Genomic DNA, 17,029 nt, shown 5'->3' on the forward strand with positions numbered 1-17,029 from the left:
AGAATACCAAAAATCTTGTAAGGAATACTTCAACCTTTTGGTAAATATGCTAACTTGGTTTAGCTAATTTAAACCAACAGCTAAGCTAAACTAACAGCTTCATATTTAAAGGAGTAGCTTGACATTTTTAGAAATATTTTTATTTATCTGCTCTCTTGCTGAGAGTTTTATGAGAAGACTGATACCACTCCCAGGTTTGTACAATAAACATGTAGCTGAAGCTAGCAGCCAGTTAACTTAGCATGGAAACAAGAGCAAACCTTCTTACCTCACTAATTCTCTATATCTTAATAAAAAGTGAGAACTGAAAGGTTTTTCTTTATGCTAAGGTAATTGGCTATTCTCTCCAGCTACATACTGAATAGACTTTTGAGTGGTATCAATTTCAGACTCATTGCCGTTTCAGTATGTTTTGTATTGGTCATTAATGCTACAGTCTTTTTCCTTCCAGCCATGAAGAATAACTCAGATAAGAAATTCTCCTACCAGCAGCTCCCTGTGTCATTGAAGCTCATATACACCATCCTACAGGTACTTCTTAATTCTTCTTAATAACTGAATTAGAAAACAAATAGGATGGAAGCATCCAGTAATGTTTCTTTGAATTATTTGAGTGTACATATGGCACACATGTGAGTCAATATCTCCTTTAAATTCAGGAAATGTCCAAGTTTGAAGAGCCTGACATCTTGTTCAACATGCTGAACTGTCTGAAGATCCTGTGTCTCCATGGAGAGTGTTTGTACCTTGCCTGCAAGGATCACCCCCAGTTTTTGGCTTACGTCCAGGAGAAGATGCTCATCCCAAGGTGTGTGCTCACAGCTTCCCTTCTGTCACAGAAAAAGATCATATGGATGCAAATATCTGCTTGCAGCTGTTGATTAAATCAACTTCTTAATGGTCATTTGTGTGTGTGTCTGTTTTGTGGTGTTTGTGTTTTAGTTTGTGGTCCATGCTGAAGTCAGAGTTTTGCCAGTTAGCTTCTCTGGCTGTGCCTCAGCTTCTGCACGCCCTCTCTTTATCCCACGGGGCCGACATCTTCTGGAACCTCATCAACTCAAACTTCAACAGCAAAGACTGGAAAATACGATTTGAAGCAGGTGAGAGACAGAGAATAGCTTACTGTAATGTGTAAAATTATATACTGTATATTATATCTGCAGCTGCTGACAAACTAATGATCATATTTAGTTATAAACACAGCATCAATATCATCATGATGACTAAACCATCGTCAGTTCAGTGATGTTTCTTGTGAGCAAAGGGGTTGTGGTTGTATGAATGAATTGTTGGAGGAAGACCCCCAGTTTGCTGTATAATATGTTTCCTAAACCACTGTCTGCTCACATCTCCCCTTGTGTTGCCATGGTTACCATGTGGCTCAAACAGGCAGCAAAGGGGAATTGTGGGATTAATAAGGTTTTTCTTGCCATGTGATTGGCAGAGAGGAGATGTATGACCTTGAGACAGCGGCAGAGGACAAGTCGTCTGACTGTATGGATATAGGGAAACAGAAGAGCAACTGAATTGACAGTTTCCCCAAATACACAGTAAATATTTCTTAGAAGGTGTAAAGTTATAAGCCTATTGTGTATATAAATACCTTGGGACATAAAATAAATTACAGTTATTTGATCTTTCCACCTGGGAAAATGTTGTGTCACATTGTCAGGTTGATATGCTGTTGATCTATTTCAGGAACATGGGCACTTAGAATATTATTATACCTTCTCATTAGCACTTTTGATACAGATAATTTTATAATTATGGGTGTAAATCATGCAAAAATGTACAGTATATTTCCGACTCACACTGCCCTGGCATGTCTCTTAACTCCTACACTGACACCTAGTGGTCAACGCGAGTGCTATAAATCAGCCCAGAGTGGGTGAGAGTTTATGGATTTCAGAATAAAGTGTATTTTTTTAGATTCTAATCTCAGTCATAATAAAGCCAAGAACTACTGGAAGGATCCTCTTTCTTGAAATGACTGAATGCATTCTTATTTTATTTCACACACAGGGGATATGAGAGAGATTGTGTCGCCAGAGTGGTAACTGTGCGCACTAACTAAATAAAATTAAAAATCATAATTTTGCATATGAGTGATAGTGTAGGGATACATGTAATTTTAACCGATTTTCAATAGATTGAATATTATTCATATAACTCTTGTGTAATTTTGTAGTTCAAGAAACATAATTCATATTGATACATCCATGCATTATGTGAGGCCAAATATGGTGACATAGAAATCGTATCTAAGTAATACATGAATCTATTTTCATTAGTGATCTCATTGCTTGGTCTGTTTATGATACAATCATGGTAATTATGGCAGGACATCTGGCAGCTCTGCTGCCTCATCTTATTGTATGACTCGTCCGTGCTGCTGATGATTTGCTGTTCTTTCTCATGAAAACTGCCAGTTGAGAAGGTAGCAGTGCTGTGTCGGTTCCTGGACATTGGCGCGGTTACAAAAAACCACTTGCTAAAGTATTCCCTGGCCCACGCCTTTTGCTGCTTCCTGGCTTCTGTGGAGGACGTCAATCCCGCTGTGGCCACCAGAGCCAGACTGCTTCTGGACACCATCAAGAGGCCGGCCCTGCAGGTGAGCTGCCCACACAGAAGCAGTACAAAGATGTATTTCTGACATAGAGGAAATTTGGGAGCAGAAACACTTAAACATTGTAGGGCCTTAAAAATCAAAGGGTCATTGTCATTATTACAAAATATTGTGTCATGTTTGTGTCCTTCTGCACCATAATTTACTATTTGCAAATTCTCATAATGTCCCATAGATTTAAAGTCTTTTATTGACTCTGGAGCCCTAATGTTTCAGGAGTGCTGGGTTTTTTGCATTGTATCTAACTATATGTCATACAGTTGGTCAACACTCTTCAGCTGTTTCTGTGAAAAGAAACAGCTTAAAGATAACCCTTAACACAGAACAGAAATTGCTGCCTGATGTTGGTTTACTTATATGCAAATAATGATTATTTATATTATCAATTAATCTGCTAACTATTACCTAAATTTTTTAACTATTAAATGTTGATTAAAAATTATGCATTAAATGCAAATTTGTAGATTTCAGTGACTGGAATCATCAAATATTTGGCAGAAATTACTTAATAATAATGTATGTAACTAGGTGCTCTGCTTTGTATTTATGTGTTGTATATTTTGTAGGGCCTGTGTCTGTGCCTTGACTTCCAGTTTGACACTGTTGTGAGGGATCGGCCAGTCATCCTCAGCAAACTCCTGCTGCTGCACTTCCTGAAGAAAGACATTCCTGCTCTTAGCTGGGAGTTTTTTGTCAACCGCTTTGAAACATTGTCTCTGGAGGCCCAGTTACACCTGGACTGCAACAAGGAGTTCCCTTTCCCAACAAGTATGTAGCTTTAAGGTTACCATTCAGATTTTTACTCCTGCTTCTCCTCCACTTCCTTGTTCTTGACATAATATTTGTTGTGACAAAAACACCACAGCCTAATAGAGCTCCATATGTAGTTTACAACCTTTCTTTTTACAGCCATCACAGCTGTACGAACAAATGTAGCCAACCTCAGTGACGCAGCATTGTGGAAGATACGACGAGCCCGTTTCGCCAGGAATCGGCAGAAGAGTGTGCGTTCGCTCCGTGACAGTGTGAAGGGAGGTCCGGCTGAGTCTAAACGGGCATTTTCACTCCCTGAGTCGCTGAGCAACCGACTTCGTGAGTAGCACAGATCAACAAGTCTGTCTGTCTGTCAGCTGAAATCTTAACCTGTGTCACTTTCATTCAGTCTGAGGTCAAACAGTGTTTGCAAATACCTTTTGAAATACCTGTTTAAATGGAGGTTCAACATGACATTATAGAGGCAAACCATGACTATATCATGTGCGTACTTGTTTAAAGAGTCAGGTGACGCTGCCTATTTTCTATCCATTGTGGGTGAAAATAATGCTATTTTTAATTGCAAATGCTATTCGACCAAAGCCTGGTCCCATTTTCCTAATGTTTCTCTCCTCACTCGTTTGTTCCCAAATTTCATTTCACTTGAATGTCTGAATACTACTTTGTTTAAAAAAGGAGGAACTCCCCACCATGACATTCATTTTGTCTTTGGCTCTGCACAGAAGGCTGTCTGAGTTTCCGGGAGAGGTTTCTTGTGTTGGCTTCAAAGTTGATGTGGTTGTTGGATATTTGTGATCATCCAAAATGCCTTAAATCTTGGAAACACTTTTTGTGATTTTGTACTTGGTGGTTTTTTGCTAGTGTTTGTGTGTGCATGTGTTGGATGACGACGAAGCTCAGACATGTGTCCTGTGCTACCTCCCCTGTACATTGTCCTAAATTGTGTTCTTCATATGTGGTTTTTAGCTCTAAGGCTTACGAGGCAAGAGCAGTCTGCCCCGACACTGGGAGATATGATAGAGAAAGTCCTGCCAGGTAAATAACAACGCAAAAATGAAACATACAGCATTACTCTTCATAATCATATCATATTGGAGGAAAAGTACAGTTTCACTACCAATAAAACTTACACAAGGAAATATAAAATGGAATATGAAAAAGCAATGTTTGCTGTGTGGTGACAGTCATTGTTTTTTCATCCCGCCTTCAGGCTTACACTAATAATTACACCGGAAAGAGTGAGAAGAAAAAACACTCGCTAACAGCTAGCAGGCCATGTTTTGTGTTTACCCTGTTTACATATTCCATGAACATGTTGCACTGATGTATGTATACTGCATGATGATGTCTCCACCTCTCTTGACAGAGAAGTTGACAGGAGAGTTGACTCCCCCCCGCCCAACTCTGTCTTGTTACTCCCCCCCCTGCTCCTGCACCCTTCCCTCTCCCCATCCTCTCCCCTGTCTGCAGCACGTTTCCTCCCTCACTTTAACCCTGACGCTTCAGCCCCTCTTGTAGGCCAGACCCCGTCTCCTGAGGACGACACCATCATCAGAGACCTGCTTCCTGAGGACGCCGGCATAGATCACCAGACAGTTCACCAGCTGATCATGGTGCTCATGAAATTTATGGCCAAAGACCAGAGCAGTGCCGAGTCCGACATCGGCAGTGCCAAAGCTTTCAACACTGTGAAGCGTCACCTGTATGTGCTGCTGGGCTATGACCAGCAGGAGGGCTGCTTCATGATTGCACCTCAGAAGATGCGCACCTCTACCTGCTTCAACGCTTTCATCGCTGGCATTGCACAAGTAACTGAAATATAAGCTTATTATCACTTGTGTTTATAGCTGTAGCTTTACTGGTACTGTTTAGTGGTATGTTGTAAGAAATATACCTGTATAACATGCAAGCTAATGAACTTAAATGAACCCTCCTTCAGGTGATGGACTACAATATAGGTCTGGGGAAGCAGCTACTCCCTCTGGTGGTCCAGGTGTTGAAGTACTGCACATGTCCCCAGCTGAGACACTATTTCCAGCAACCGCCTCGATGCTCTCTCTGGGCCCTGAGGCCACACATCAGACAGATTTGGCTCAAAGCCCTGCTAGTTATCCTGTATAAGGTACTCTCTGAATTATTATGTGTCCGTATGATTTCATTGCATGGGATATTATTCATTCAGTCACATAGATATGACATACATACATTATTTATATTTTATGATATACATACGGCATGATTTACAAAGTAATACATCATAAGCTTGTAATATGTTTCTGTGATCCACAGTACCCATACAGGGACATGGAGGGTAGTAAAGTGGTCCTCCATCTAATCCACATTACTATCAACACACTCAATGCCCAGTATCACAGCTGTCGTCCCCATGCTACAGCAGGACCCCTCTATAGCGACAACTCCAACATGAGCCGCTACAGCGAGAAGGAAAAAGGTGATGCAAAAATAGGAATGTTATTTATCTCAGCAGACATCTATAATAGCTATAATTTGATGAATAAACAACAACAATTTCTTAATATATAGTCTGTTGATTGTGTGTATCAATGATGGTGTTGATCTTTGGAGTAATGTTAAGACTTTTCCTCAAAATAATTTGGGTACTCACTGCATTTTGAAGTATTTGCTGATTTAGGTTATTTTAGTTATCAACTTATGAATATAAATTGGTGTAGCATTTATAAAAAAAAAAACCTAATCTATGTATATATATATATACATATATATATATATGTATATATATATATATATATATATATATATATGTATACTGTGTAGATTACAATGTCAGAGTAAAAATGATATCCACTCCAGTCAGGGTTACATATTCTATATGCTACATAAAGGCAGTGCTGATGTTAATTCTCCATATTTTTCTCCATTTTAGAAGAGGACAGCGTATTTGATGAGTCAGATGTCCATGACACTCCGACTGGCGCTGCTAACAAGGAGTCACAGACCTTCTTTGCTCGCCTAAAGAGGATTGGTGGCAGCAAGTCTGTGAAGTACCAGCCGGTAGAGCTGAATGCCAAAAAAAGTAAGAAGCAGAGGCTTTCAGAGTAAAGTGTAGGATTACAGCACATCGATCGAATCGTTTTCAGCACAACATATTTTTTCTGATAGCAGGAGGCTTATTGCTTTCACTGGGGTAAAGTCTCGTTTTTCTTCTGTATATCAGGTGAAATTGAGCTGTCAGAGTACCGAGAAGCCAGCGCCCTTCAGGACAGCATTCTGCACTGTGTGAGGGAGGAGAGCACCAGGAAGAAGCGGCTGCAGGCCATGCACAAGCAGAAGTCTCTGGACATTTCTAACACGGACTCCATCCTCTTCAATCTGGACGAGCACAGACGCAAGTCATGCATTGATCGCTGCGATATGCAGGTGCCCCCTGTGGTACTGCCCCCATCCTCGGCCACATCCCACAGCAGACATCACGGTAAAGGATCCTCCGATGGTTCTTCGGTTCGGGTGGAGGCCAACGATCCCGTGGACCGGCGAGGCTCTCGAGGGGGCCAGTCCGACGTCTCCAAACCTGTCATCCCCGAGGTCCGCCTCAGCTGCATGGAGACCTTTGATGACAGGTTGGACCAGGGCTCCTTAGTGGGATCAGCTCAGGGAAAAGAGGACCAAGACCTCATTGATCTCTCCTCCGACTGCACATCAATTCCAGAGAAACACTCACTGCTCTCCATGTCCGACAGCGACTCCTTGGTGTTTGAACAGTTGCCTCCACTGAGAATCGTGGAGAGTGATGAAGAATTCGATCTCAACACCATCATAAGCTCCAAGTTCAATGGGAGTCCAAAGGTCTCTGCTTCCCCTGCCAGCAGTAACACCTTACGACTGTCTCCGGTGGTTCAGGTGAGTGTGGAGGACTGCTCCAGTGACAAAAAGACCCCAGATGTTTTGGTGGGAGAGGGAGGCTCAGTGCAGCCATTCATGGAGAAGAAGCCAAACCGTGTGACTCCCAGCACCTCTCTGGAGCTTCCTGACCGGCCGGAGTATGTCTGCCATGAAAGCCCAATGACTCTGAAGCAAAAGAGAGACCTCTTGAGGAAGACTCCACACGTCCCTGACACCTCTTTAGATGACACGTCTGTGGCCCCTGAAGAGGTGAAGACTGGGATGGGACCTGTGGCGAGTCCCTCTGGTAGGACCATCTTCTTGGACATCCCAGAGGACAGAGCAGAGCCTCTTTCCTCACCAGAGAAAAGCAAGAGTAACAGCAATGATGAAGAAGAGTATGGTGACGATGAAGAGGACGACGACATGGGTGACGACGCGGACAGCGACCCCAAACCTGACAATGCAGATGACAATGACGAAGCAGAGTTTAAAATCCAGATTGTTCCCCGGCAACGGAAGCAAAGGAAGATAGCTGTCAGTGCCATCCAGAGGGAATACCTGGACATCTCGTTCAACACGTTTGACAAGCTTGGTGGTGAGCAGACCACAGAAACCGGTAAGGGGGAGGGACAGATAAACACTTTATATAGAAAGTTGAAGTAATCAGTGCTCGTTTAGTGAAAATGTTGCATGGGTGCATCAAGGTTAATTTCTACTTTACCAATGTGCTGTCCATGTGATGTGGGATTTGTTTCAAAATATTTTCAGCTGATATCCTGGATTTGAGATATCTTATTCAATGCATTTCAAATTCATAATAATCAATTAATTTCTACGAAATTGGTTGAAAGTGTATGTTTAAATTAAAGTGACTTTAAATAACATTAAGGACCACAACATTGTTTTGCAAGTTTTGGGGCATTTACCACAAATGGTGTATACCTCATGTCACGGCAAAACATTACAATATGAAAATCAGTTACCAAACTCTACAAACTTGTGTTATCAAAATGTAAGTGTAAATCAGTCTGATATCAATCTGCAACTGAATTACACTACTATACTATCATACTGAACTACTATATACTACTACTGTATAGTACTTCACTATTATAATGTAACATGAGTTTGAAGAGTCTGCTTTAACTTTTCATACAATATCTCAAATAATCGTATGGCTCTCTAGATTGCTTGGAAAAATGTGTTTAAAAATTGCATAGTGTGCATTCAGTCATGGACAGCATAAATGTAAAGTATATTAGATTTGTAGTTAGGAACTAAAACTTGCAAAAAACGGATATATTCCTTTAGATTTGGGGATACCAAAAAATGTGCACCTAGCTCAAATCTTTCCCCGACCAACCACTCCAGCCTTGTGGTGTCCTGTGGTGTGTTTTCTATGTATGTGTTCACTTTTTCCATCATACAAACACACACAACAAGTACTTCAAAGGAGAAAATTTACATTTTGAACTAATTTAAAAGAAGCTGAAGAGCAAGGCAGAATTTGATTATATATTTGAAACAAACTTTGGGGAAATCAGTTTAAACTGCAAACAGTGATTTTCTGATGGTGGTGAGGTTATGTAACAAAGCACAAAATTTCACATAACAAATTAAATTAGCACTAAATAGACTCTCCTATTACTATTATTACTGGAAAACTACTGGCATATAATGGCATATATTCTGATGCCAATGCCCTGCCCATCATTCACCCATATTGCCTTGCAGATCACAAAGTTCTGTCTACATTGGAAAAGCCACGAGAATCTGCCTCAGCCCCAACGCTTGAAGCTGCTATGCCTGAAACAAGCCACCGCTCTTCAGTATCAAGTAGGATGCAAATACTTTATTACATAATCTCTTTATGAACTTCAATAAAACTGACTGTTGTGGTTGTCATAAAGAAGGGCCTTAATCTGACATATTTGTATATATTACTTGTGTGCAGTCTAATATATTACCTGTAGTTCTCTTTATTTTTCTCTTTTCAAATTAACTTTGGTTTAAACTTCATATTGGAGCTGTAAATATTAAATAAATATCACATAATATGACATCTTTGACATCTTAATCATAAAACCAATAAAATTTGCAAGAATAGAGAAAACACCCATCTAATATTAACTGAATTTAATTTCCAATTACTTTTACTTTAAAGTGACCATCTCTTTTCACGTGAGCGTCTTCCTTATTTCCATGTAACCATACACACGCTTGTTGTTGGGGAAGCTGGAATGAGTTCAGCAGGTACTTTAACGCAGGTGTCGTTCTCTGTATCTGTATCTGACCTTTAGCTCAGTACCGTCAGGTGAAGCGTGGCTCTTTGGGAGCTCTGACCATGAGCCAGCTAATGAAGAGACAGCTGGAGCATCAGTCCAGCGCGCCACACAACATCAGCACCTGGGAAACGGGTCAGTTGCTTTAGACTTCCCTTTATTCTGTAATGACCTCTTGAGGAGGTATATGGATATAGTGACATGTAAGAAAACAAAGGAAACAGAAATAACTTAAGCGGAAAGTGACACTTATTGGCCAGTAATTGAATTCAAACTCTGGGCAGATACAATATAAGATTTAGTATTAAATAATTTACTGTCTTGGAGCATAGACAAAAAGCCTAAATATCTTTACTTAGATTATGACTCAAAAACCAAACCAACATGTTATTCCTCATTGACCTCATTCAGGATCTAATAACTGAATCTGAAAAACCTGCTGTTCTTTTATTTCATTACTGATATTCTTCCTCTGCAGGTCCCACAAAAACCAGCCTGCTCTCTGCACCAAGCACAGTAAGCATGTTTGTCCCTGCGCCCGAAGAGTTCATTGATGAGCAGCCTACCACAATGTCTGACAGGTGAAGGTGAAGCTATACGTGTCTTGAAACAAGTCATCTTAATGCTTAAACCAGCCTGTGTGAAATACAATGTGATGTCCCAGGTGTCGGGACTGTGCGGCCGTGCTGGAGGAATACGACGAGGAGACTCTCAGCCTCGCCGTGGTCGTTCTCTCCATGTTCATCCACCTCAGCCCTGATTTGGCTGCTCCAATGCTTCTCGACATCATGCAGTCTGTGGGCAGGTACAGCCGCTCCTGTAACCATCCTGCAATCTCCATCCACACAGCACTTCACCGTTAAATGAAGTTTCATAACTTGCCCATAGAACTCATGCATAATTCATCCCTGCTCCTAATCCACTGCTTTAACTGCTTTCAGGTTGGCATCCAGTGCCAATTTTTCTGGACAAGCTGAGAGGTATGAGACATTAAAGCCGTCAAACCAGTGCGCTCAGATATTCACTGTGCTTATAGATGAGTTTAATAATAGATGTAGAGTGTGACTGCCTGTCCAACTCAGACATTCTCCCTGTGATGTTTTGCAGTATGTTGATCCCAGGGAATGTAGCAGGTGTAGCCAAGCAGTTCCTGCGCTGTATGTTTCACCAGCTGGCCCCTAATGGCATCTTGCCCCAACTCTTCCAGAGTAACATCAAAGGTGTGCTCATACCACTGACTACTAAACTCAAAACTCCTTGAACTTTAACAGCACTATTTCTACAGAGCCTTATAGCGTATCTTAGCTGCTCATTTCTGTGTGTTTCGACCTTGGTGCTCTATATTTTGAAACTTATAGTAGATGCATACTTTGCTGCTTTTCTTTACATATTTGATTTAATGTTTATTTATTTTTTACACAATGATAAGGCTAACTTGATAGTTTTCCACTGGATATACTGCCACCTTTATTCTTTTTATGCTTTTCTATATTTCTTTATTGCAGATGGAAGTTTTCTGCGAACACTTGCAACTTCGCTGATAGATTTCAATGAACTGAGTTCAGTTGCTGCCCTCAACATGCTGCTTGAGGTAGGATTTTCCTTTGTGTGTCTGTGTTGAGTCTTGCAACCAGCAGGAGGAGCTCTTGTCAAAGCAGTAGCTTTAGTGTCTCCAGCTACATGTAGAGCATAAGCCCATCTAAAATCATCATGGGGGCATTCAAGAAAACCCGCCTTACCCTGCACCACTGTTCCACTTTATTATTATTGTAAAGCTAAATAAATGACACAGATTAGAACCCATTGATCCATGAGCCCATCCAAGCAATCATGTGTGCTTCAGTGTCCTAAATCCCCTGCTCTCAGCACAAGCATTGCGATTGATCAGGGCTGAATGATCAGTTAAATGGAAATATCTTCGCTTGTAGAATTTCATTATATAAGCCTGTTATGGTTTGTGCCTGTGTGCCCTCCAGGGTTTGAACAACAAGAAGAGTCTGCCAGCAGGGGGCACAATGCTGCACTGCCTGGACAACATCGCCACCTTCATGGAGGCTCTCCCCATGGACTCTCCTAGCAACCTGTGGACGACCATCTGCAACCAGTTCCAGACCTTCCTCACAAAACTGCCCTCTGTGCTTCCTCTGAAGGTAGATATCGACTCTTCCGTTCACTTAGTCATGGTCTGATATGGTTTAATGTGATTATGGCTGGAGGAAAAAGCATTTAGCAGTGCCCTTGTCGGGTTCAATAGGATAGAATCTTAAAATTGTAATTGATTTGACTCTGACGCTTTTGACCTTAGAGGTCAAATTAGTGTGTACTCTAATCAATTTATCACTGCAGATAGATTTAAAACACCAAGTCCAGAACCGTGGGTATGCAGCATGCAATAATTTTTAACTTTTGCACTTTGAAACCAACTGGCAGTTTCGATTTCTCAACATTTATGCAATCTGTATGTGTCATTAGTGCCCCATGGATTCCAGTTTGAGGATTATCATTTGTCTGCTGAAAATCCCGACCACAAATGCAACCCGGGTAAGCCCAAGGCAGAATTTTACACACTGATTTGTCCAAATCCTGGTCTTTAACACTTTAACACTTTTTTCTTTTCCTCCATTCTACAGAGCCTCCTGGAGCCCTTCTCCAAGTTGCTGAGTTTTGTCATTCAGTATGGCATGTTCAGTCTCTCCTACCTCGTAGAACTATGTGGACTGTGTTATAAAGCCTTCAACAAGGTACTCTTGAGTGTGTTTAAACTAGGTCTTTTTGTTTAGACATAGAGTTTCATATGTTGTAATAAAACACATGCTGACATCTCGTGTTTATGCAGGTAGTGTTGAAAGAGTTAAACCTTTTAAACTAATCTGCAGTGTTAAAAATGTTGGGCTTCTGCTCGCAGACCTCCCGCTCATCACTCTTTTGGTGCTACACCTACTTCCCTGACTCTCCAGTCAGCCAGAAATGTGCCCATGTGTCACAGATGATTAAGTAGGCAATCAGCCAGTATTGATTAACATGATTAGTTGGTGTGCAAGGGCCGAGGATGTATGGTGTGTTTCAGAGTGGCTGTCTCAGACAGAGATGGAGCCAGGGCTGTCTGCACTGTTCGGCGAGATGGATCCTCGGTCCTCCACCACTGTCAACACTGCATGCTTTATGTCTCCTGCAGTATTGATTTTCTACACCCTCTTTAATTTCTCACAGTATAATATCCGCTTTTCAAAACCCAGAGTCACAATGAGCAATTGCTTTTGGAACCTGCCTTGTGCAGATGTTTTATGGCGAGGTGAGGTTTCTGGGAAGCGCAGGGAGGACTTTTCAGCTGGTTATCTTTGGGGGTCAGCCGTTAAGGACACAAAGTGGGGCTTTCTAGACCTACTAAAGTTTTTCACACCGTACACCATTTGTCACAGCGGCACTGCACTGTATGCCAAATGCGATGGGGCCCTCTAGCTTAAGAGCAGACTATGATTTGCTATTTACCAAACGGACATGCTCCATTAACTTTTAATTATGAGAGTGCTGTGTACAGGTATGTGCATTAACAAGCCACACAGTGAGAAATGTCAGGAGCGGCTCTGCATTCTGTGGCGTGTGCCTGCGCCCATCACAAGCAAACATGACTGCATAGAGGAACAGAGAGGCAAAGTGGAAGCCAGAAGATGACAGTGTGGTTTGTAAACAGGCAGCTGGGCTTTGTGTGGAAGGGATGAACAAAGAGAGCAGCCTGTCCTCGGAGGGAGAAGGCAGCCTGACAGCCTCATCTGAGCTGCCTGGGACTCTGGGAGGAGAGATCTGGACTGGCCTAAATCTACTCCTCAGCTTCACTATTCTCTGTCTATTCTCTGTCTCCCTGCCTCCCCTCCCTCCCCTCTCACTGCCTGTCCTTCCCCCTCTATTCAGGCTACAGAGTTTATGCTCTCCTCGCAGCATGAGTAAGGGAGAGTGATAATAGAAAAAGGCAGTCTTGCAGCATCAGTACATTTACCCCACTCTCTATCTCCTCGCATCCAGGAGAGAGATAAGTTCTACATGTCCCGCATTGTGGTGTTAGAGCTTCTGCAGGCTCTCAAGTTCAAATCTCCCCTGCCTGACACAAACTTGTTACTGCTGGTCCAGGTAAAAAATACAGTTTTATACATTTAAGTTTGACACGAACCAAATACATGATGGTGTTCACTCCTAAACGCTCTACTAAAACCTGTGTTGTGGAATTTGCCAGTTCGTTTGTGCAGACATCGGTACACGGCTAGCAGAATCCACCATCATCCAAAAGCACATGATCTTGACGCTGCCGGGGGTAAGACTTTAGTTGCTTTCTGTTTAGATCGTTTTAAAATCAGCCTCGTTAAACAGCAGGAAATAAAGACAGACCTCAGTGTGATTCCTCCTAAAGGATAAACTGTTTTTCTTCTCCACAGTGCACAACTGCAGCAATGGAGTGCATGAGGCAGTACATAAGTGAGCTCCTGGACTTCATTGCAGATATGCACACCCTAACTAAACTTAAAGTAAGTCTTGTTCTTCATGTGAGCGCATCACGTGCATAGTATCTGATCATATGTGTTTTCGACATTAAGCCTTGTGTGTGTTGTTCAGCAGTATCTTTCTCTTACTCTAAATCTGTTATTCAGAGCCATATGAAGGCTTGTTGTCAGCCGCTGCATGAGGACACTTTTGGGGGGAACCTGAAAGTGGGCTTGGCACAAGTCGCCGCCATGGAGATCAGCAAAGGCAATCACCGTGATAACAAAGCTGTTGTCCGTTATCTTCCCTGGCTTTATCATCCTCCATCCACCATGCAACAAGGGTAAGAATGACAACACCACCGACAAGTTTAGTAATTTTTCCATGGCTTAAAAGGCCAGTGCCCCTAAGTTACATACAGTGAAACATATTTTCTCATTTATCTCTGGTTGTATTCAAAACATCAAAGATAGTTTTGGCTTTATTTTCCTAGATTTTGAGATACCTGATTGGATGGAATTGGGTTTGTGGGGTTTACATAACAAATGTCCCCTGTTTTCTGAATAATTCACAGACCTTTCTGTGAACAATTTTCATTCGAACTACTTAAACTAGTCCTAGTGAAGGCTGTTGACAGTGTGTTGGTGCTTCTCATATACAAAAACATTGACAAATAAAATGAAAATCGTCTTAATGGCTAAACACAATACCACTAGAGAAAAGTGAGAATATGTTTTTATCAAATCATTTAGGTGAGTCTGCCTTTAAAAAATATAAGCTAAGACATTGTGTATAATCCTGAGCAATATGAGAATAGTATTTTTGAGAATACATTGTGAGCTGATCTGTTAAACTGAATTTTCTTTGCAGGCCAAAAGAATTCATCGAGTGTGTGTCCCACATCCGACAGCTGTCCTGGCTTCTTTTGGGCTCCTTGACACACTGTGCCCTGCACCAGGGCTCCACCTCCTATATGCCCATCCCTCTAGATGCTGGCTCCCACATCGCGGATCATCTTATTGTCATCCTCATTGGCTTCCCAGAACAGTCCAAGGTCCGGCAGATACAAATCCCTTCTAATGATCCCGCCTAAGAGGTGTTAATATGATCTATAATCACTTCACTGGCCTTTCCTGTTTTGTTCTTGATGTCCCCAGACGTCGGTCCTGCACATGTGCTCTCTGTTCCACGCCTTCATGTTCGCCCAGCTGTGGACCATTTATTGTGAACAGGCAGCCGCTGCTCCATCCCTGCTGAACCAGAACCAGACAGAGTTTTCTTCCAGCGCCATCCTCACTGGCCTCGAGTTCTGGAGTCGGGTTACACCAAGCATCCTGCAGCTCATGGCCCACAATAAAGTGGTGAGTGCTCTGCCTTGTCCCTTTCCACCAAGCATCTAGCTAAGGTATAAGATAGGAACTTGAAATATGAAATGAGAAAATGAATTCTCTGTATATGAATTTGAACTTGGGCTATTTTCTCTCAGATGGTAGAGATGGTGTGTCTTCATGTCATTAGTCTGATGGAAGCCCTGCAGGAGTGCAACTCAACCATATTTGTCAAGGTTTGACATAAGTCAAGTATTTTTTTCCATATGAATAATATGTGATCACCTTAACAGCCTAACACGACTTCTCTGTGTTCATTTCTCTCTTTAGTTGATTCCTATGTGGCTACCCATGATTCAGTCAAACCTTAAGGTAAGGCCTTTAAAAAGCTTTCTGCCATTATTTATGCAGGTTAATATCATGCAAGTAAATATCCACTTATTATATGATTTCAAACTAAGATGTCCTTCCTTCGTTAGCATCTGTCTGCGGGGCTGCAGCTGCGTCTCCAGGCCATCCAGAATAGGGTGAACCACCAGTGTCTGCAGGGCCAGTCATCGGGAGCCCCTCCGTTTGCTCTGCGCAAATGGCTGCAGTGCACCCAGTTCAAGATGGCTCAGGTGGAGATCCAGTCATCTGAGGCTGCTTCACAGTTCTACCCCATGTGATCTACTTTCTGGTCACATCAGGGTCGTCTGTGTCCTTTGACCTGCATGCACCTGCAACGGGCTGAACTCACCGACCAAAAAAAAGGACTTTATGTAAATTGATGCTGTGTGGAATTCATTTGGACTGAATCATTCAGCACCTTTAGTATTAAACCTGAATATGTACAGTAAATCTATGCTATTTTAAAGTACTAGTACTGGAGATAATTAATTAGGTTTGGTAGACTTGTGTGGAATAATTGTATCAGGTGCCTGACTGTTGTATTCAACAGATTTTGAGTCAGTAGATGACTAAGAGAATTTCTATAGACCCATGTTAGTAATAGTGAGGGTCTGAAAGCAGATGTTTGTTGAACCTTAGATATGATCACTCTGTGACATTCAGACTCTTACTTTTTAAGTTGCTTGGTTGCAAGCTGGATAATAAAAGTATGAGTTTTTCTAAACGTTGAGACCACTGTCATTTCATATGAATCGCTGACCCCTTCAAAATTCAAATGTGACATTTACTGCTCTTTCATGTCCTGACTGATGTGGAAAATGTCCAGTTTACCATAATGCAGATGGCAGAGTGATAAAATCAGTTCTGTTTTTTTTTACCCCTCTGGACGAGAAACTGAACCTCAGGTGTCTCCGGGAAAATAACATGACATGCATTACCCAGCTCCCGTCTGAGATCCTTGTCAGACTGTCAGTCATGCTGCCTCTCGCCATCAGAGCCCAAATCGATCAGAGGCCAATCCGAGTTGCAGCAGCAGCTTTGTAACTCGATAAGGTGGAGCCAGACATTGGAGGTAAACAAGACTATTTCGGTTGTGCCCCCCTCCCCGCCCCAAAGTGGAAAGGGCCCCCCCCCCCCTCCACCTCCTTCTCCATCCCACCTCATTGGCAGCAGCGAAACAGATTGGCCCACGCATATACCAAGCAAACACAATTACCTTTGGCCTAATGTGGTTTGTTGTGATTAAGCATTGTTGTGAGGTCTAACCGCATTACCACGAAGCTCTTGTCTGA

At 42.1% G+C, this 17,029-nt stretch overlaps 1 protein-coding gene across 3 annotated transcripts in view; it reads left to right on the forward strand.

Moving 5' to 3' along the window:
• unc79 (unc-79 homolog, NALCN channel complex subunit) overlaps window positions 1-16,461 on the forward strand; it is a 31,792-nt gene extending 15,331 nt beyond the window's left edge. Inside the window, exons 20-50 of one of the 3 annotated variants that reach the window (XM_023417302.2) lie at window positions 452-531; window positions 660-808; window positions 943-1,100; window positions 2,430-2,611; window positions 3,193-3,394; window positions 3,536-3,718; window positions 4,367-4,435; window positions 4,871-5,208; window positions 5,340-5,522; window positions 5,690-5,852; window positions 6,306-6,455; window positions 6,597-7,880; window positions 8,999-9,100; window positions 9,565-9,681; window positions 10,025-10,127; window positions 10,211-10,351; window positions 10,488-10,526; window positions 10,654-10,766; window positions 11,052-11,137; window positions 11,523-11,696; window positions 12,019-12,087; window positions 12,177-12,287; window positions 13,567-13,671; window positions 13,775-13,852; window positions 13,974-14,063; window positions 14,187-14,362; window positions 14,890-15,073; window positions 15,177-15,380; window positions 15,506-15,583; window positions 15,678-15,719; window positions 15,827-16,461. In XM_023417302.2, the coding sequence (XP_023273070.2) occupies window positions 452-531; window positions 660-808; window positions 943-1,100; window positions 2,430-2,611; window positions 3,193-3,394; window positions 3,536-3,718; window positions 4,367-4,435; window positions 4,871-5,208; window positions 5,340-5,522; window positions 5,690-5,852; window positions 6,306-6,455; window positions 6,597-7,880; window positions 8,999-9,100; window positions 9,565-9,681; window positions 10,025-10,127; window positions 10,211-10,351; window positions 10,488-10,526; window positions 10,654-10,766; window positions 11,052-11,137; window positions 11,523-11,696; window positions 12,019-12,087; window positions 12,177-12,287; window positions 13,567-13,671; window positions 13,775-13,852; window positions 13,974-14,063; window positions 14,187-14,362; window positions 14,890-15,073; window positions 15,177-15,380; window positions 15,506-15,583; window positions 15,678-15,719; window positions 15,827-16,015 (5,342 nt within the window). In that variant the 3' untranslated portion in view covers window positions 16,016-16,461. The remainder of the gene's footprint in view (window positions 1-451; window positions 532-659; window positions 809-942; window positions 1,101-2,429; window positions 2,612-3,192; window positions 3,395-3,535; window positions 3,719-4,366; window positions 4,436-4,870; window positions 5,209-5,339; window positions 5,523-5,689; window positions 5,853-6,305; window positions 6,456-6,596; window positions 7,881-8,998; window positions 9,101-9,564; window positions 9,682-10,024; window positions 10,128-10,210; window positions 10,352-10,487; window positions 10,527-10,653; window positions 10,767-11,051; window positions 11,138-11,522; window positions 11,697-12,018; window positions 12,088-12,176; window positions 12,288-13,566; window positions 13,672-13,774; window positions 13,853-13,973; window positions 14,064-14,186; window positions 14,363-14,889; window positions 15,074-15,176; window positions 15,381-15,505; window positions 15,584-15,677; window positions 15,720-15,826) is intronic. The other 2 variants (XM_087176885.1, XM_087176886.1) reach the window with 2 other exon arrangements.
• Window positions 16,462-17,029: the final 568 nt, after the last annotated feature.

The sequence above is a fragment of the Seriola lalandi genome, unplaced genomic scaffold (assembly GCF_002814215.2).
Source record: "Seriola lalandi dorsalis isolate HSWRI2012SDOR001 ecotype SW California unplaced genomic scaffold, Sedor1 jcf7180002054573, whole genome shotgun sequence".
NCBI lineage: Eukaryota > Metazoa > Chordata > Actinopteri > Carangiformes > Carangidae > Seriola > Seriola lalandi.